The sequence below is a fragment of the Delphinapterus leucas genome, chromosome 10 (assembly GCF_059928025.1).
Source record: "Delphinapterus leucas isolate spDelLeu-1000000601 "Yukka" chromosome 10, BTC_Dleu_Yukka2, whole genome shotgun sequence".
In the NCBI taxonomy this organism is placed as follows: domain Eukaryota; kingdom Metazoa; phylum Chordata; class Mammalia; order Artiodactyla; family Monodontidae; genus Delphinapterus; species Delphinapterus leucas.
Window position 1 is genome coordinate 39,484,642 of NC_143138.1, and position 20,309 is coordinate 39,504,950.

The following is a 20,309-nucleotide window of genomic DNA, read 5'->3' on the forward strand; positions in this document are numbered from 1 at the left end:
TAAGAAGAGAGCCCCCTGGTGCATTTAATGATATTATTAGATTAAAAAAAAAAACCATCCCAACCCTTCAAGGACATTGCACTGTAAATATGTGAATGCATTGTATTGTGTTGTAAGAGTGGGAATAAAGAAGTGAGGGCTCTTTGACAAATGGACCATTTTAGCCCAAAGTAACACAAGGAGGAAGCAAGATGAGTGTTCTTGGCCTACAATCCTGGCGGCTTTCTGGGAAGGCTTTGGGAGTTTGTGATTTATTTCAGACAGCTAAGCCCGAGGCCTGCGATGTGTCCATTTTGAGAACTTAGGGTCCAAGTTCTAACTCTGCTCACGCTGACCCCTGTCACCTGCCCTAATCACAAAGGCCCTCAGTCGTGAGCGCAACTCTGTCCTGCGATGGCAGAAAAATATATCTGTTGCCAGAAAGTGGATTCTCTCCGGTGATGAAGAATGATCCTTATTTATGTCTGCATAGGTACATTCTGGGGCCCATAAAGGTTTAATTGTCCCTCTAACTAGTTTTTTTAAAAAACCCACAAAGAGGCTGCCAGCTTTCCCCAGAGTTTAAAACCAACTGAATGCGGTTCTGTGGAAACTGCTTTAAGTGTGTAACTCGCGCTGTGTCCTGGGGCACAAGGCACGATTGTTTGGGGGAGTCGAAAGATGCAGCTCTTAGGAGGACTTTGAAAGTCAGTTTTTGTGGCTTTGGGCTGCTGCTGACCCTGGCTTGCTCTACAGAGAGAGAGAGAGAGAGAGAGGCTTCTCCCTCAGCAGAAGCCTGCCTCTGCAAGTTACTCCCAGGGTGCCACTGCCCCCTGCTGCCACCTCCCAGTTCAGGGGGACCCCCTGTCACAGGACCCTAAACATCCTCCCTTTTCTCTCTGATGTTGCCTGTGCTGGTTTAAAAGACTTACAGGAAGCCAAGGAGAGAGGAGACACAGAAAGAGAGGAAACATGTCTGTGAGACAAAAAGAGAAAGACAGACACTGATAACCAACACTGGGCCCAGAGAGACCCCTCAGCACCGCTGCCTCTCCTGTTTGTGCCTGTGTGTTCATTTGACAGTTATTGGCAGGGCACCTACTGTGTGAATGAAGCACACACAGTTCCTGCTCTCAGAGAGCTTACAGTCTCCCGATGGAGTTACTCATCATGCACAAATGTGTAAGGACAAACTGCGACGACTGCTATGAAGAAAAAGGAATGGGTACTGAGTGAAGCTAACCAGGGGCCATGGAAGGTTCTGTGAGGGAGTTAGGCCTCGTAAGTTAGACCTGAAGAATGAGAGGGAGTCAGTGAGGTAACCGGAGGTTAGAGGAAGGGACAGTATGTGCAAAGACCCCGATGCAGAAAGGAGCAGGACTGGAGAAGGAGGCTGTCAGCACTGCTGCCAGCACCTTCTTTGTCTTCTCTTTAAGCCCCCTTCCCTGAAAAGATCTGTGATGGTTTCCCATCCATCACACTTCCCTGTGAGCTTTGAAGGGCCTCGTCCGGACTGCCCCCAGATGACCTTGACCCTTCTCACCCTCCTCCTGGGTTCTGCGAAGAAAACACATTTGTCAAAAGACTAAAGCAAATAGTTTTGACGTGTGGTTCTGTACCATAAGGGAGGTTATAATGAAGTCGATCCCAGTTTACACGACTCCAAATGGTTCCATTTAAATGTCCCACCCTGTATTTATGTGTCCCTACCACTTTAGTTGACTGTTTATCTTCCAGTATACTCTATTCTACTTGCAGTCCAGGCCTCTATTTAACATCATCTCTTACTATTTCCATTCCATGGTCTATCATTTACATTTTTCTTTAGGAAATGTAAATATTTATTTACAGTATTAGCTTTTACTCTTGCTTAGCTCTATATATTATGGAATAAACAGACTGTGATATGGGTTCTAGTCCTGAATTTTCTGTAAACTGGTGGTGACCTTAGCAGAGTCATTTAACCTCACTGAGCCTAAGATGCTTCTGTGTAAAATGAGGCATTTTTTGTTTTTGTTATTTTGTTTTAGCTAGCGGATCCATGTTCAGGATTCCTCTTAATCCCTGTGCTTCTCTACTTCTTACAGACAGCCACCTAGGAGTGCTTCTCTGACATCCTTCTCTATATCCACCCCTCTTTCAGAATGTCTTTGCGGTAAGATCAACTTTCTGTATAATTTGCTCTTGTGGGGTGGTGTACAGGATAGTATTTAACAAATGAGGATAGATCGTACTATTGTGCTTGGGTTAAAGCGCACATATGTGGGGAAATGGTGGAGAAGTAGGAAAATTCTAGCTGCTGCCTAAAATTCCCTTAGACTGCTTCTCAACCTGGGGTATATGCACCCATAGGGGTACAGAGGTGTGCCAGCAAGTACAGGAAGCCCTTCCTCCTCGAACAAGAATTCTACTCAAAGATTTGAGGAGAGAAAATAGACTTCAGTGTTAAAACAAACATATGACATCTTAGTTTAAAAGGGGAGCCCTGGGGTGGACAGCTTTGGGCACACCGTGATGTGAGCGGAAACGTGGCCTTTACCTCTGCCCTTGGGTTGTTTGAGAAATACTGGCCTTATGGGTCTTTTGAAATATGTGCACTTAAATAGGGTAAAGGTGTTGAGTTACTCAGGAGGGCCACTCCTGCCAAAGAATGGACATATGTGGAAAATCCATTTTCACCCATTAGGAGAGTTTAAAGAGGGGTCCTGAGGTTGAGGGGGGAGCCAGGCTGAACAAGAGACCCATTTCTAAAGACCAAATCGGTTACACAGTCTTGCTTAGGATTCTGGCTCACGGCTGGGTTTGAACTGATCCAAACATCTGGAAGGTCTCTCACCCTTTCTCTGACCTCCAGTAGCAATTCTTATTTGTACTCCATTCTGGGACTTACCATACCATTATATGTTAGTTATATTTTCTTTTTTATATAGCTTCTCAGCCAGAGTTAGGGAGGTGGCGTGAATTAATAAGAAGTATATGATCAAGAGTCAAGACCCTGCTTGCCGTGTGACTTTTGGAAACTCCCTGAAATCTCTCTGATCCCCAGCTTGCTCATCTATTAAATGGTCCAATATAACACCTGCCTTGCCTACTGAACAGGTAGGATTGCATGCAGAGCGCATACATTACATTTGCAATGTAAAAGCATTTTGTAGATCATTAAACAAAAATCAGTTATTATTAACTAAGACCCCAAAGGGAAGGAGAGTTTATCTCTCACATCATCTTTCTATTCTCCTCAACCTCTAACTTTTGCCTAGTTGGTTCTGAAAACTATTAAAGATAAGATCGTGAAATGCTGTCCCCACGCTGACCCTGAGAAAAGTCCAGTTCTGTCTCTCCTACCCCCATCCTTTCCTCCTCTTCTGGCCTGTCTCCTCCCCTCTTTCACATGCTCCCACACTTCTATTTCTTCCTACTGCCCCTTCCAGAGAATTTGGGTAAGAAGAGGACGCTTAAAGGTGCTGTGTAATGTATATGAATGAACTACTCTCATAATTTCAGGCATCAGCAGGGCAAGTTTTATGGCAATGCCATTTTTGTGGGAAAACAAACTGGTGTCATTCTGGAGACTTTCTCCCAGAAATAAAAATGCCCAAACAGAATTCTGGAAAAAAAAATTTTTTTAATAGAGAAATCAACAACCCAATCTAAATATATCCCTGTAATAATGAAGAATCATATTTTCATTTAACTCTTTGCTGCAGTCAGACAACTTCCTCCCACTTCTGGCTTTGGGGTGTAGGCCAGCCTGCTTCACAGTTGACATCCCTGAGGGAAACACTAGGAAAGGGTGATGGAGAGGAAGGGGCAAGTTTAGTATGTATTGATTTGAGATACTCTCTGGCTAAACAGTAAATTTGCTAGGCCATTCCCCTCCTATCTGCCTGGGCCTCAGAGTGAAGTGGATTTTCTTAAGCAGAAATGTTCTTGGATCTCTTCATAATTTTCCCCTTCAAAATATAGGAGTTGTGCAAGAAAGATCCACATTCCACACTAACAAGGCAAGGGTTATAATGAGAACTTGGTTTCTTACAGGCAATACTTTCATCTTTTATTTATTTTTAAAGTAAGCTTTTGTGGTAAGAAATCAAGTCAAAGTAATAAAGAAGGATGGGAGAATGTGGAACGGAAACTTCCTTTTCATTTTTTCCCCCAAAGTGCAGGGATTGGAGAGGAGGGGTCACTCCAGGTCCTCACATCACTCCAGGGGCAACAGAGCTGACCAGGAACCAAGAAATGCTGGTGACCTGGGGCCTGGAGCGGTGGGATCAGCCCCCAAGCCACAGATGAGCCTGTGACCAGGAATTCAGTGGGAGGAGCCTACACTGCCTCCCAGTCCCCGCGCCTGCTCCGACAAGCACCTGGCACCGTTTCTCAGCTTCCACACCTGGAGAATGGGAGAAGGGCCCACCTCTCACAATGGGCCCAGGATGTGCTAAGGAAACAACCCGCCTGGGTGTGGTTCTCAAGTTTTATGAACAGGCTGAAGAGAAACAAAACATAGTGCTCCTTCCCTTCCTAAGTAGTTTCAGGTGATCTTTTTCGTGGGGGGCGGGAGATGTCAGGCAGGGAAGGGACCCGGGGACCAGTTAACCAAAGGCCTGTGGAGGCTTCGAGCCCTCGAGGACCGAGGCACTAGCCGGCCGCTTCCACCAGAGAAGGGGGCGGCGGCCGGCACGTGCCCCTCCCCGTTGCCCCGGAGACGGGCGGCGGTTTATGTTCAAATCCCGGACTCTCCCACCATGGCGCGGCGGCGGGGGTGCGCGCGGGTCGGTGCCCAGCCGCGGTGGTACGGCCCCAGTCTAGAGGTGCGCAGGAGCCCGCCCGACTCCGCAGTGGCGGCGGGTCGCCGTGGAGGAGGTGAGGGGCTTAGAATTTGAGCGCCGTGGGCTCCCCCTGCTGCTGGAGCCCGGGTGGGCCTGGGGCGGGCGTTTCGGGCGAGCAGGCCGCCCCTCTGGCCTCAGTTTCCTGGTTGCGGAGCCAGCATTCACTTCTCTGTGATTCCCCAGCCCCGTTCCTCCAGTCTCCTCTGCCCCTGTTGGTCCCCGAGAGACGCTGAAGCTGTCCACCCTCCTCTTAGTTTGTCCAGGTCGGGCGCGATTGGCCGGGCCCCAGACCCCTTCGGTAGTTGGAGAGCCCCCTTCCTCGCCGCCCACAGCGCCCCATTTCTCCCCCACCCAGATTCCATCAGCAAAATGACGGACGTGGAGGAAAACGTGCCCCCGAAGGACCCTGGCGATGCAGAGAGCGGGCCCTGTAAGCCCGAAACCTCAGGACCGACCCGGGAAGACATGAGCAGCCCCAAGGACCACCCTTTCCGTAGGTCCAGCCCCGCCGGCCCCGGCCCTCGGGGTGCTTAGTGTGGGTCAGGTGGGAAGGAGCCCGCGGCGCCGCACTTCTCTATCCCCCTTTTTCCTCATTCCCCCCCCCCCGCCCCCAATCTCTACTTTCAGGCCCCAGGCCCTCTGTTGACCAGAAGATCTTCAGAGTTTTTAGTCCTGAAGAAGGGTGTGACCCAAGAGCGATTTCTTGAATCTGACAAGATGTGAGGTTGAGTCAGTTCAGAGCCAACTTTGTATTCTTTTATTTTGAATTTGTAGGTGGAAAATGGCAGACACCTGGGGTAGATTTTAAAGAACGGAAATGGTCCCAGATGGGCATTGTGTTCTCTCGGCGCTTCGTTGACTGCATTAGTAATGCTGCTCTGGCCTCATACTCTTTAGCTCATACTATAAGAGATGTTCTTTTATAGTTCCAATTGGGGCACAAAGTATCTTCCACACTTTACGTCTGATCTCACTGGGACTCATCCAGCATTTCTCTTGTAATAATCACCAGGCAATTTCAGCAGTCATCAATCTGAAGGCCTGTCCACGTGCAACAAACTGCGTTAAATTCTTTAAATTCAATCGCATTTCTTTCTCTTGTAGCCACACGGGGTCGCTGCTGGTTAAGGAAAAGCAGCAAATGGGGTGCTTTGGAATCCTGATTTAGGCAATACAACTCTCTAACCTGAATAACCAAATTATCTTGAAAATGTCTTTGTCCTTGGGATCTGGGTTTTAAAAATCTATTTTAGTTTTTACCTCTAATTTCTCTTTGAACCCTCCCTGTTCCTGAATTTTACAGCTGTAGGAGTTGCGTAGTGCTATGGTACTTTTGAGCGACAACAATCTTGTCAAAGCAGGCTATGAGCTTTGGTTTGTTGTAGTTGGGAAGTGTTTCTGTGTATTTTCCTCAGTCCTTCAATAAGCTGCTACAAGCAGCTCAATCTCCCTTTGAAGATTTTCTCTTTGTTCTGATTTTGCATTACTGAATTAGCAGTACGTCTGTTTGCATATTTGACTGTGTTTTGCCATTTTGGCCAAAACTGAAGACTTCAGAGAGACTGTAAAAATAAAGGGAACTTCCCGTCCACCTAAGGTTCAGTTCACCTTTACATTTACCTAAATGGAAACTCTGCTGGTGGCTTTTTGGTAAATTTTACAATCACCTTTTACCCTTAACTTTTTATTTCGATATATTTCAAATCTGTTGAAAAGTAAAAAAAACAACGAATGCCCACATTAACATTTGCCACACTGTTTTTTTCTCTTATTGTATTTTACGTATGTATTTTTTCTTTCTTGAAGTTCTAGTCATGACTTTATCTCTAAATATTTCATGTCTCTTCTAAGAACAAAGGCATTCTCCTATGAAACCTCTTTTCTGCAATTTTTCCTTTTTACATTTTTAAACCTTTTTGCTTATGGAAAACTTAAACATATACAAAAGTAGAGAGATTGGAATAATGAACCCCCATTTACTCATCACCCAACTTCAACAATTATCAACTCATGGCCAATCTTAGTTCATTTATATCCCCTCCACACCTTGGAGCCAAATACTTTTTTGTGAACAAATTTTGAAGCTTCATTGAAAGAGAGTGAGAAAATATGATTTATTGTGTGCAGCTCTTTTATACCAAGTAATAATAACTACCATGTACGCCAATTATGGAAGAATGCTATCAGGTAGGTCTGTACTAAGAACTTAGAATAGTGGTTGCCAAATGCCAGAGCTGGTTTGTGACAAAATTCTTAGCATGCTGTGTGAAATGAAATAAAGATATTGTAATGAGTTTTTCCTAAAGCTAAATTGATTCAATTTTCAGGACTAGTCTTTTTTCTGACTGTATTCCCTTTCCGCTTTTTGGGAGTTTAAACTATCCTTTTTCTTTTATGAAATGGTTTTGGTGGTGGTAGAGTGGATTTTTTTTTTCTTGGTTGCACCAGGTCTTAGTTGCGGCTTGCGGGCTCCTTAGTTGCAGCTCACCAGCTCCTCAGTTGTGGCATGCACACTTTTAGTTGTGACATACATGTGGGATCTAGTTCCCTGACGAGGGATTGAACCAGGGCCCCCTGCATTGGGAGCACAGAATCTTAACCACTGCTCCACCAGGGAAGTACCTACAGTGGATTTTTTTATTTGCTTATTTCATACTATCCATACCTGACAGAACAAAAAGTTGGCAAGCTGTCGTCAGTTGCTCAAAATCTTTTTGGATATTTACTAGTCTGTGAAATCCTAAATTCTGGAAACTACTTTAGAAGACCAAGTGAGATTGACGCCATTCAGTACCCTCTGTGTGGAGAATTTGACTTCCATCAGAGGCAGGAAGAGGAGAGTGGAATCGTAATATCCTTAGATAAACGTTATTTTTGCAAATCACAAATTATTTCTTTGCCACTTCATTATTTTATTTCTTAAGAGAAAGGTTTTTAATCAGTTTCACTTTGTTTTTTTATAAGATAGCTTCTTTGTCCTCCCTTACCCCCATGCTGGGCTACTGAGAGGCTCTGTCATGGGGCCTAGAGTTCAGAAAACATAACTGACTGGAATGGTCGAATGAGTGTGTATAAAGTCACTGTGATGAATCTCAATTTGGAGCCTACTCAGTGGAGTGAATCTCTGAATAAAATAGAAATTCAGACTTCTTTGAATTCACTGGTGTCCCCCATAAGTTCTTTTTTTTCAGTTGAGGTATAAGTGACATAGAACATTAGTTTCAGGTGTACCTCATGTGTTCTTTCTGTCACAGGTCTGATAGATACAGTTAATGATGTTTCCAAGCTGAGCAAGGAGATTGGGATGAATCATGATTTCCACATGGAAGAGAAGGTTTTGCCGCCAAGCAGGTACAGGCTCTTCTAATTTTCCCATTTTATTCATCCTGGTATAGGCATTTAGCACTAATGGATTCTGACCAGACTCAAAGCATTTTTATTTAATAACACAATCAGTGCTTGAATCTAAGCCGTTAGAGGTCTCAGCAACTGAAACAGAAAAGTAATAAATTGTAATTATTAGTATCAGAGGGTCAAGAAGCAAATGTTATTTAACCAGTGAATAAACCCAAGCAATTTTGGGGATGTTCACTTTGGGACCCCCACTTAATAATAAAATAGTTAGGGTGGATTTCAGATCTTCTCTGACAGATGGGGAGGAATTAGCCTGTAGTAGCTGCCCTCAGTTCCTTGCCACCTGGGCCTCTCCATAGGGCGGCTCACAAAACAGCAGCTGCCTTCCCTCAACCAGGGTGAGAAAGCGAGAGAGTAAGTGGGTGAGAGATGGTGCCCAAGACAGAAGCCACGGTCTTTTTGTTACGTAACCTCAGGAGTGACGTCCGTGGCCTCTGCTACATTCTGTTTGCTAGAAAGGAACCCATAAATCCAGACCACCCTCCAGGGTACAGGATTACACCAGGGTGTGAATACCAGGGATCTAGATCTTTGGGGTCATTTTATTGGTATTGGTTGCCTACCACATGGCTCCTGTCTTATCAGTTACTCTCTATGTGATCACAGATTTAAACAGGCACAGATAAAAAGATCAATTTTCTCATTGTGGTGTTTTCAACTGCCCCCTCAACTCCTCACCCGCACCCCCATTCCCCACTTCATAAATCAGCTTAATTTGTGAATCAAGATCAGAACCCACCCCCATCAAGCCTTATTTTTCATTCTTCTTAGTTATATTGACATTGCAATAAATAAGAACCATTCCGTAAGTATGACTTGCTGCTTTATTGGCAGTTAAGTGGGTAAATTCATTGTCAGATTTTACATTTTAAAACAGTTCTGATTTCCCACCAATAGACAGATGTGTGATGGCAGCTTGTGATAAGTCAATTTCCTTAAATGTTTTTGTCATTTGTCAGCTTCAGGGACTCTTACTAAAGTGCTGTTCTTTGCCACAAGTTGCTGCCCTGGTCTTCCTGGTCTGATCTGCTCTTGCCAGCAGATGTCCATGTCAAGCACAGCTTCTCTGGGAACAGGTTTTCACCAAAACCCAGATCCTCTAGCATCTCTCTCACTGCTTAGATGTTTCTGTTGCTGGCAGGAGAGGAGGAAAAAAGAGTAGAGGAAATGAGAGAGGGAGAAATGAAGCAGGGGAAATAGTACTATTCAGAGCTGGGTTTTCAAGTAAGGTAATACAAAATTTATATCAGGAAAAAGGTTGAAATCGAGTTTGAGGTCACTCCTTATTGGCAGTTGGCTTTACTTTGGGCTCATAGGATGAAGTTAATTACAATTGTAGGTTCCTAAGGGAAATCCCATGTTTGGGCATTCATTCATCAGGCATTTGCTGAGTCCTTATTATGTGGCAGGAAAAATGTTGAGTTCTGGGGATAGAGGTAGCTACAGCTATAAATAAATAAGACACTGTCTTTGCTGTCAAGAAGCTTTTGTAAGAGAGACAGATGAATAACAGAAAGTGATAAGTTCACTCAGAGCTCTGTGAATAGAGTGCAATGAACGTTCTCAGCTGCCTAAAGATCAGAGAAGATTTGCCTATGGAGGAAGATTTAGCCTATGATGACTTGAGTCTTAGAGGTGGTCTGGGTGGGAAGGAATGCTCCTGGCAGAGGAATCATGTTGGAGGCACAATGGTGTGAACTGAACAAGTATCTTGATGTGATTGAGCACAGGGTATTGTGAGGTAGGAGGAGGTAAATTTGAAAGGGAGGTAGAGCAATATCAGGAAGGGTTATATGAGCCGTGTATACTGCTGGTGATGGGAAGCCCCAAAGGACTTTGAGCATGACCTCATGATCGGAGTTGCATCTTAGAAAAATCATTGATTTTAGAATGAATTGGTGGGGAACAGATTAAAAAGAGACAAGACTGAAGACAGAGGGACCAGTTAATGGCCTAATGTAGTAGTCCAGGTAAGAGATGATGGTAGGAGGGGATGGATTCCAGAGACATTTAAAAAGCAAAATTTATGGAACTTGGAAGATGGGTTGGACAAATATGGTGAGGGGAAAAGCTTTAAGAACAATTACAGTACACAACAGACTATTAGATTATAGTTGGTTACCTCTGCTGATTGCGATTGGTGTGTTGGGAGAGGAATTCTGATTTTTGTTTTATTCATCTTTGTATTGCTTTTGTTTGTTTTACAAGGAGCATGCATTACTAAGGGGGGATGTTTAATGCCAGAAAACCAATCACTATTTGGCAATGACTAGGTACAGCCTCAGAATTTTCAAATGATTCTTTTTCTTCTTATTAGTCTAACTGTATAGGTCAGAGAAATCATTTAAATAAAGGTCAGAGGAAAATTAATTCCTTTTAAAATATTAATAGACGATTTTTTAGCATAGTTGAGTTTTACAGAAAAGTGATGGAAAATAGAGTTCTCACGTTCCCCCTTTTCTCCTGCACACAGTTTCCTCTATTATTTATATTTTATATCAATGTAGTATATTTGTTACAATTGATGATCCAGTATTAATACATTATTATTAACTCAAGTTTACACTGGTGTTCACTTTTCGTGTTGTATATTCTGTGGGTTTTGAAAAATGTATAATGACATGTATTCACCATTTCTGTATCACACAGAGTAATTTCACTGCCCTAAAAATCCCCTGTGTTCGACCTATTCGTCCTTCCCTCCCTCACTCTGAAACCCTTGGCAACCACTGATCTTTTTACAGTCTCCATAGGTTTTTCTGAATTTCTTATAGTTGGAATCATATAGCATGTAGCCTTTTCAGATTGGATTCTTTCAATTAGCAATATGCATTTAAGGTTCCTCCATGTCTTTTGGGGGCTGGATAGTGCATTTCTTTTTAGTGTTGACCTCTTGGTTGCTTCCAAGTTTTGGCATTTATGAATAAAGCTGCTATAAATGTCCATGTGCAGGTTTTTGTGTGGACATAAGCTTTCAACTCATTTGAGTAAATACCAGGGAGCACTATTGTTGGATTGTATGGAAAGAGTATGTTTAATTTTGTTAGAAACTGTGGAACCATCTTCCAGAGTGACGGTCTTAACACTTTGCATTCCTACCAGCAATGAATGAGAGTTCCTGTTGCTCCCCGTCCTTGTCAGCATTTGGTATTGTCAGTGTTTTGGATTTTGGCTATTCTAATAGGTGTGTAGTGGTATCTCATTGTTACTTTAATTTACAATTCCCTAATGAGATGTGAGGTTGAACATCTTTTCGTATGCTTATATGCCATTTGTATATATATCAATACTTTGGTGAGGTGTCAGTTCAGACCTTTCCCTGTTTTAAAATTGGGTTGTTTTATTGTTGAATTTTAAGAGTTCTTTGTATATTTTGGATACTAGTTCTTTATCAGATATGTGCTTTGCGAAGATTGGAGCTTGCCTTGTCATTCTCTTGTCTCTCACAGAGCAGTTCTTAATTTTAATGAAGCCCAACTTACCAGTTTTTTCTTTCATGGATCTTTCTTTTGGTGTTGTATCCAAAAGGTCGTTGCCAAACCCAAGATCACCTAGATTTCTCCTGTTATCTTCTAGAAGTTTTAGAGTTTTATGTTTTACATTTAGGTCTATGATCTATTTGTGGAAGGTGTAAGATCTGTATCTAGATTCATATTTTTGCATGTGGATGTCCAGTTGTTCCAGCACCATTTGTTGAAAAGACTATCCTTTCTAATTGAATTACCTTTGCTTCTGGTTTTTGTTTGTTTGTTTTTAACGTTTTTTTAAATTATTTATTTATTTATTTTTGGCTGCATTGGGTCTTCGTTGCTGTGCGTTGGCTTTCTCTAGTTGGCTATTGGGGGCTACTCTTTGTTGCGGTGCGTGGGCTTTTCAGTGCGGTGGCTTCTCTTCTTGTGGAGCATGGGCTCTAGGCGCGTGGGCTTCAGTAGTTGCAGTACGCGGGCTCAGTAGTTGTAGCTCACGGGCTTTAGAGCACAGGCTCAGTAGTTGTGGCGCATGGGCTTAGTTGCTCTGCGGCATGTGGGATCTTCCTGGACTAGGGATCGAACCTATGTCCGCTGCATTGGCAGGCAGATTCTTACCTATTGTGCCACCAGGGAAGTCCCTTTTTTTTTTTTTTTTTTTTTTTTTTGAGTGGGGGGAAAAAGACGGATATTTCTGGCTTCCATGACTGGCTACATGGTAGTGCCATTGAAATTGGGAATACAGGAGGAACAGGTTTGGAAGGGGAAGATAGTGAATTCAATTTTCGACCTGCTGATTTGGAAGTATCTATAGATATTCAGGTGTTATCAAAGAAGGAAAATCCTTTCCTAGATTTTAGGTCTATAAGAAAGTGAAAGATCATTTAGTTCATTGCTATATGTGTACATAAAGGGAAACTAAGTCACATCTTTTCTAAGCTAAATGCAAAATCAGTGCTAAAGTTCAGCCCGATCTCTATTCAGGGTTCTTCCTACTGCAGAGGGCGGGCTGTGCTGGAACCACAAGGAGCCCTTCTGAGAGGTTGTGCTGGTGCCCTGACATCCAAGTTTAACCCCAGCTTATTCAGCTCTGCTACTGTCCAAACATAGTTCCTGGCCTTTCCCTGTCTGTATAATGGTCTTTGATCATATCAAACACTGTTTGGGGCTTAGGAGATAACGACCTTTTGGCAATTTTTGAGTAGAGAAAGTAATTTGTTCACTTAACCTTCTTACAGTCTGGAAGGCAGGGTCAAGGAGACAATGCACAATGCCTTTTGGGATCATCTGGAAGAGCAATTATTAGCTATTCCTCCAGACTTCAGCTGTGCTCTTGAACTCCTAAGAGAAATTAAAGAGGTGAGTGACGAACCTTTTATTTGTAGATGTAAAGTTCCTAGACAGCCCCCACTCACTGGAATGTCAGTGGCTAGCAAATCCTAACTGAACATGGTCCATGAATCAGTCAGAGTCTAATCAATAGACAGAAATCACACAGTAATTTCAACAAAGAAGTTTTAATATAAAAATTATTATAACAGGGAATTGGAGAAATGAAGGCTTTGGGCTAGTAAGAAGCAAAGAAAACTCTACTGGAATATCAGACATAAGGAGAATCCTTTCTCATCCCCAGGGGATGGGGAAAACCCAAGGACCCAGTTACTCATTTGAGGGCATGTCTGTGCCAGGGGAGGTTGCTGGCCTGTGTGTGCTGCTGACCACCGTGTACTGCAGGAGCTGGCCCTGGAGAAGCAGCCACTTTCTCTGCAGAGTCCAGCACTGGAGAAGCCTCTCAGCTGTAGGAGCCAGCTGCCTGCAGAGCCACATGTACTATAGGAACCTGCCATGTGAGCATTCCAGAACCAGGAAGAAAAGCTCTTGCCTTTTGCAATGTCTTTCTAGTATGTGGTGGAGACACCCTAAGGTGACCCCCAGTGATCCATGCCCTTGTATAATCCTCTCTCCTTGAGTGTGGATGAGATCTAAAACTTACTTTTAATCACTAGAATATGGCAAAGGTGATGGGATGTTACTCCCGGGATTACATTTCATTATGTAAGACTTTATCTTAGAAAGCTGGAGAGAGAGACTTTCCAGCTGGCCTTGAAAAAGCAAACAGGTAGGGACTTCCCTGGAGGCGCAGTGGTTAAGAATCTGCCTGCCGGGCTTCCCTGGTGGCGCAGTGGTTGAGAGTCCGCCTGCTGATGCAGGGGACACGGGTTCGTGCCCCGGTCCGGGAAGATCCCATGTGCCGCAGAGCGGCTGGGCCTGTGAGCCATGGCCGCTGAGCCTGCGCGTCTGGCGCCTGTGCTCCGCAACGGGAGAGGCCACAACAGTGAGAGGCCCGCGTACCGCAAAAAAAAAAAAAAAAAAGCTATATGTCTTACAAGTTCTTATCCTTTTCCCCAAATGAGGAAACTCACATTCCCAACAGTTATAACCGTTGCTGTCTATGATATACCTCATATTCAGTCATAGTCTCACTGAATATTACCTACAGGCTAAACTGTAAAATTTAACTTCCAACAACCTGTGTATAAAATAATAATGGAGGTTCCTTAAAAAACTAAAAATAGAGCTATCATATGATTCTGCAATCCCACTCCTGGGCGTATATCCAGAGAAAACCATAATTCAAAAGATACGTGCACCCCAAATGTTCACTGCAGCACTATTTACAATAGCCAAGACATGGAAGCAACCTTAATGTCCATAGACAGATGAATGGATAAAGAAGATATGGTACACATATACAATGGAATATTACTCAGCCATAAATGAAGAATGAAATAATGCCATTTGCAGCAATGTATACACACTACTATATATGAAACAGAAAATCATCAAGGACCTACTGTATAGCACAGAGAACTCTACTCAATTATTCTGTAATAACCTAAATGGGAAAGGAATCTGAAAAAGATATATGTATAACTGAATCACTTTGCTGTACACCTGAAACTGACAAAACTTGTAAATCAACTATACTCCAATATAAAATAAAAATTAAAAAAAAAATAATGGGATGGAGAGAGAAGAAAATGGTTAGCATGTACAAATAAAGCCATGCTTATAACAAGCAAAGAGAAAATGTATGGTCTTCGTTTCTGTAATTGGTCCTGAGGCTGTAGTTGGTATCTATGGCTTCATTTTACTAGTCATTCCATATTTCCCTTGTCCTTAGCTGCTGGGGTTCTTTATCTGATGGAGTGACTCAAACCTTCATTGCCAAAGAGTCTGAGTCCTTGGGCGTTTTGCTTTTGTTGTTTGTATGTTGTGGTTTTCCCTTGACCTATATTATTGGGTATGGAAGTATCAAAAGGTACCTTAGAATCTTCTGGGTTCCAGACACAGTCCTTCTTGTTCCCATTGTGTAGCAGCAACCCAGTTTCTCCTTAGTACTCAGGATCAATTACTCTAGTCCATAGAGGAACTCCTTTTTTACCTTGTTGGTTCAGTGGTATAGGGAGCCCAAAATGACCAGGGGGGTAGTCTCATCTTCTAATTCATTGGAACCAATGTAAGCATTCCTCCCAAATCAGCAGAGCCCAAAGTTGGCAGGAGGGGAAATAAAAATTCTGCAAGTAGGTTATAAGATATAATGGTGAGAGGAACCAGTCCTACTTCCACCCCTTGATTCCTGGGACCATGTATTCTGGCTTTAGGGAATAGCACTGCATAATGGTTTTGATTCAAAGTATATATTGCATCTTATAAGACAGAACCTCTTCCTTTCAGGATATTATCTCTCAACTAATGCTGTAACTGAGTCTTCAATAAGCCATTCCACTTTTCAGTTAAGACCAGTCGACTCTCCGTGAGGGGTATGTGGGTATGAACCCATTGCTGTACTTTCTTGGCTGTAAAATGAGCTCCTTGATTAGATGCAATGCTGTGGGGCATACCAGGACCCAGGACAGAGGATAAGGCATTCTGTGAAATTTTGTGAGTATATGGATGTTGGTGCTGACAGAAGTAGTGCAGACAGGGAAGACAGCTCCATATTCAGAATGCGTCTATTCCATGGAGGGTGAATCTCCGCCCCCTCCATGAAGGAAGAGATCCAAAGAAGTCATCCGCTGCAGGTGGCTGGCTGATCCCCCCTGGGGAATGGTGCCACATTACCAACTTAGTCGTTTGTGCTTTTTAGGATTTTTTTTAATATGGTAAACAAAATTTTTACCGTTTTAATAATGTTAAGTGTTACAATTCAGTGGCATTAAGTACATTCACAGTGTGGTGCAGTCATCACCACTGTCCATTTCCAGTACGTTTCATCTTCCCACACAGAAACTCTACCCATTACACAGTAACTCTTCAGGCCCCTTTTCCCCCAGTGCCTGGTAACTTCTATATTACCTTCTGTCTCTAGGAATTTGACTACTCTAGATTCCTCATATAAGTGGAATCATACAACATTTGTCCTTTTACATGTGGCAAATTTTACTTAGCATGTTTTCAAGGTTCATCCACATTGCAGTGTGGATCAGAACTTCGTCCCTTTTTATGGCTGAAAATATTCCATTGTATGGATATACCACATTTTGTTTATCCATTCATTTGTTGTTTTGGTTTGGTTTTGGCCACGTCACATCTTAGTTGCAGCATCTTCAGTTGGAGCATGCGGGATTTTTTTTTTTTCACATCTTTATTGGAGTATAAATGCTTTACAAGGTTGTGTTAGTTTCTGCTGTATAACAAAGTAAATCAGCTATGTGTATACATATATCCCCATATCCCCTTCCTCTTGAGGCTCCCTCCCACTCTCCCTATCCCATCCCTCTAGGTTGTCACAGAGCATCAAGTTGACCTCCCTGTGCTCTGCAGCAGCTTCCCACTAGCCATCCATTTTACATTTGGTAGTGTATATACGTCAGTGCTACTGTCTCACTTAATCCCAGCTTCCCCTTCCCCCGCATGCCCTCAAATCCATTCTCTACGTCTGTGTCTTTATTCCTGCCCTGCCACTAGGTTCATAAGTGCTGCTTTTTAAAAAATTCCATATGTATGTGTTAGCATACGGCATTTGTTTTTCTCTTTCTGACTTATTTCACTCTGTATGACAGATTCTAGGTCCATCCATCTCACTACAAATAACTCAGTTTCGTTCCTTTTTATGGTTGAGTAATATTCCATTGTATATAAGTGCCACATCTTCTTTATCCATTCATCTGTTGATGGACATTTAGGTTGCTTCCATGTCCTGACTATTGTAAATAGAGCTGCAGTGTACATTGTGGTGCATATATCTTTTTGAATTATGGTTTTCTCAGTGTATATGCCCAGTAGTGGGATTGCTGGGTCATATGGTAGTTCTATTTTTAGTTTTACAAGGAACCTCCATACTGTTCTCCACAGTGGCTGTATCAGTTTACATTCCCACCAACAGTGCAGGAGGGTTCCCTTTTCTCCACACCCTCTCCAGCATTTATTGTTTCTAGATTTTTTTTTTGATCCACTTTCCTTTTATTTATTTTTTGAATTTTATTTTATTTTTTATACAGTAGGTTCTTATTAGTTATCCATTTTATACATATTAGTGTATATATGTCAATCCCAATCGCCCAATTCATCATACCACCACCGCCCCCCACTGCTTTCCCCCCTTGGTGTCCATACGTTTGTTCTCTATATCTGTGTCTCTATTTCTGCCCTGCAAACCAGTTCATCTGTACCATTTTTCTAGTTTCCACATATATGTGTTAATATACGATATTTGTTTTTCTCTTTCTGACTTACTTCACTCTGTATGACAGTCTCTAGATCCATCCACGTCTCTACAAATGACCCAATTTCTTCCTTTTTATGGCTGAGTAATATTCCATTATATATATGTTCCACATCTTTTTTTTAAAAAAATAAATTTATTTATTTATTTACTTATTTTTGCCTGCATTGGGTCTTCGTTGCTGCACGCAGGTTTTCTCTAGTTGCAGCAAGCAGGGGCCACTCCTTGCTGCAGTGCGCAGGCCTCTCACTGTGGTGGCCTCTCTTGTTGCGGAGCATGGGCTCTAGGCGCGCGGGCTTCAGCAGTTGTGGCTCGCAGGCTCCAGAGCGCAGGATCAATAGTTGTGGCATACGGGCTTAGCTGCTCCACGGCATGTGGGATCTTCCCAGAGCAGGGCTCAAACCCATGTCCCCTGCATTGGCAGGCAGATTCTTAATCACTCTTAGGGCTAAACTCTAAAGCTATTTGACTTAAAGCTGGAAGCTGGTCCATCAAAGGATGTTAGAAGTACAAAACACAGGTCCCCTCTACACAGCTTCGGATTCGGCAATTAGCTTGAAAAGACCGCTGGTCTTGGTGGGTCTCCTGGGGAGGTTGGGTTGGCTGTGGCTCATGCTGGGGCCATAAAAGCTGGTGGCAGATATACTGGGGATTATTCATCTGCCACCACATCTTCTTTATCCATTCGTCTGTTGGAGGGCATTCAGGTTGCTTCTGTGACCTGGCTATCGTAAATAGTGCTGCAGTGAACATTGGGGTGCATGTGTCTTTTTGAATTATGATTTTCTCAGGGTATATTCCCAGTAGCAGGATTGCTGGGTCATATGGTAGTTCTATTTTTAGTTTTTCAAGGAAGCTCCATACTGTTCTCTACAGTGGCTCTATGAATTTACATTCCCACCAACAGGGCAGGAGGGTTCCCTTTTCTCCACACTCTCTCCAGCATTTATTGTTCGTAGATTTTTTGATGATGGCCATTCTGACTGGTGTGAGGTGATACCTCATTGTGGTTTTGATTTGCATTTCTCTAATGATTAATGATGTTGAGCATTTTTTCATGCATTTGTTGGCCATCTGTATGTCTTCTTTGGAGAAATGTCTATTTAGGTCTTCTGTCCATTTTTGGATTGGGTTGTTTGTTTTTTTGATATTGAGCTGCATGAGCTGCTTGTATATTTTGGAGATTAATATTTTGTCAGTTGCTTCATTTGCAAATATTTTCTCCCATTCTGAGGGCTGTCTTTTGGTCTTGTTTATGGTTTCCTTTGCTGTGCAAAAGCTTTGAAGTTTCATTAGGTCCCATTTGTTTATTTTTGTTTTTATTTCCCTTATTCTAGGAGGTGGGTCAAGAAGGATCTTGCTGTGATTTATGTCATAGAGTGTTCTACCTATGCTTTCCTCTAAGAGTTTTATAGTGTCTGGCCTTACATTTAGGTCTTTAATCCATTTTGAGTTTATTTTTGTGTTTGGTGTTAGGGTGTGTTCTGATTTCATTCTTTTACATGTATCTATCAATTTTTCCCAGCACCACTTACTGAAGAGGCTGTTTTTCCTCCATTGTATATTCTTGCCTCCTTTGTCAAAGATGAGGTGATCATATGTGCATGGGTTTATCTTTGGGCTTTCTATTCTCTTCAGGGTCTTTTTTTAGTTGTGGCATGTGCACTCTTAGTTGCAGCATGTGGGATCTAGTTTCCTGACCAGGGATTGAACCCGGGCCCCCTGCATTGGGAGCACGGAGTCTTAGCCACTGGACCACCAGGGAAGTCCCCATTCATCTGTTGATGGACATTTCTGTTTTCACATTTTTGCTGTTGGGAGTAGTGCTGCTATGAACATTTGTGTACAAGTCTTTGTTTGAACATCTCTTTTCCAGTCTTTGGAATATATACCCTGGAGTGGAATTGTTGAGTCATGTGATAATTCTATATTTAATTTATTGAGAAATCACTAAACTGTTTTCCACAGTGACTTACCATTTTACATTCCCACCAGAAATGTATGAGTATTCCAATTTCTCCACATTTTCACTTATTTTTCAACATTTATTTTCCTTTTCTAAAAAAAATTATAGATCTTCCCATGGCACAGCCTGTATGAAGTGGAATCTTAATGTGGTTTTGATTTGCATTTCCCTAGTGGCTAATGATGTTGAGCATCTTCATGTGCTTGATGCCCTCTTCTGCGTCATCTTTGGAGAAATATTTACTCAAGTCCTTTGCCCATTTTAAAATTGAGTTGTCTTTTTGTTGTTGAGTTGTAAGAGTTCCTTAAACATTCTGGATAGTTGACCCTTGTCTGATAACTGATTTGCTGATGTTGTCTTCCATTCTGTGGGTAGTTTTTCACTTTCTTGATAGTGTACCTTGATGCACAAAAGTTTTAATTTTAATGAAGCCCCATTTATCCAGTCTATGGTTGCTTCTGCTTTTGGTGTCATATCTTATGAAATCCAAGATTATGAAGATTTACTCCTATTTTCTTCTGAGAATTTCAGAATTTTAGCTCTTACGTTTAGGTCTTCCACCCATTTTGAGTTAATTTTTTATTTGGTGTAGGTAAGGTTCAACTTCATTCTTCTTTTTTTTTTCTGCGGTACGCAGGCCTCTCACTGTTGTGGCCTCTCCTGTTGCGGAGCACAGGCTCCGGATGCGCAGGCTCAGCAGCCATGGCTCACGGGCCCAGCCGCTCCGCAGCATGTGGGATCCTCCCGGGCCGGGGCACGAACCCGTGTCCCCTGCATCGGCAGGTGGACTCTCAACCACTGCGCCACCAGGGAAGCCCCAACTTCATTCTTTTGCATGTGGATATCCAGTTTCCCCAGTACCATTTGTTGAAAAGACTGTCCTTTCCCCATTGAATGGTCTTGGCGTTGTTCTCAAAAATCATTTG

The 20,309-nt window shown here is 42.7% G+C and overlaps 1 protein-coding gene and 1 pseudogene across 2 annotated transcripts in view; both read left to right on the forward strand.

Moving 5' to 3' along the window:
- Positions 1 to 4,951, forward strand: part of LOC149748216 (uncharacterized) — a 41,828-nt pseudogene extending 36,877 nt beyond the window's left edge. The window contains exons 3-5 of the transcript XR_016394461.1: positions 2,067 to 2,134; positions 2,910 to 4,266; positions 4,308 to 4,951. The product of XR_016394461.1 is annotated as an uncharacterized LOC149748216 (transcript). The remainder of the gene's footprint in view (positions 1 to 2,066; positions 2,135 to 2,909; positions 4,267 to 4,307) is intronic.
- Positions 4,893 to 20,309, forward strand: part of TCP11 (t-complex 11) — a 29,485-nt gene continuing 14,068 nt past the window's right edge. Inside the window, exons 1-3 of the mRNA XM_022581674.3 lie at positions 4,893 to 5,301; positions 8,063 to 8,159; positions 12,928 to 13,048. Of these exons, the coding sequence (XP_022437382.2) occupies positions 5,178 to 5,301; positions 8,063 to 8,159; positions 12,928 to 13,048 (342 nt within the window). The 5' untranslated portion in view covers positions 4,893 to 5,177. The remainder of the gene's footprint in view (positions 5,302 to 8,062; positions 8,160 to 12,927; positions 13,049 to 20,309) is intronic.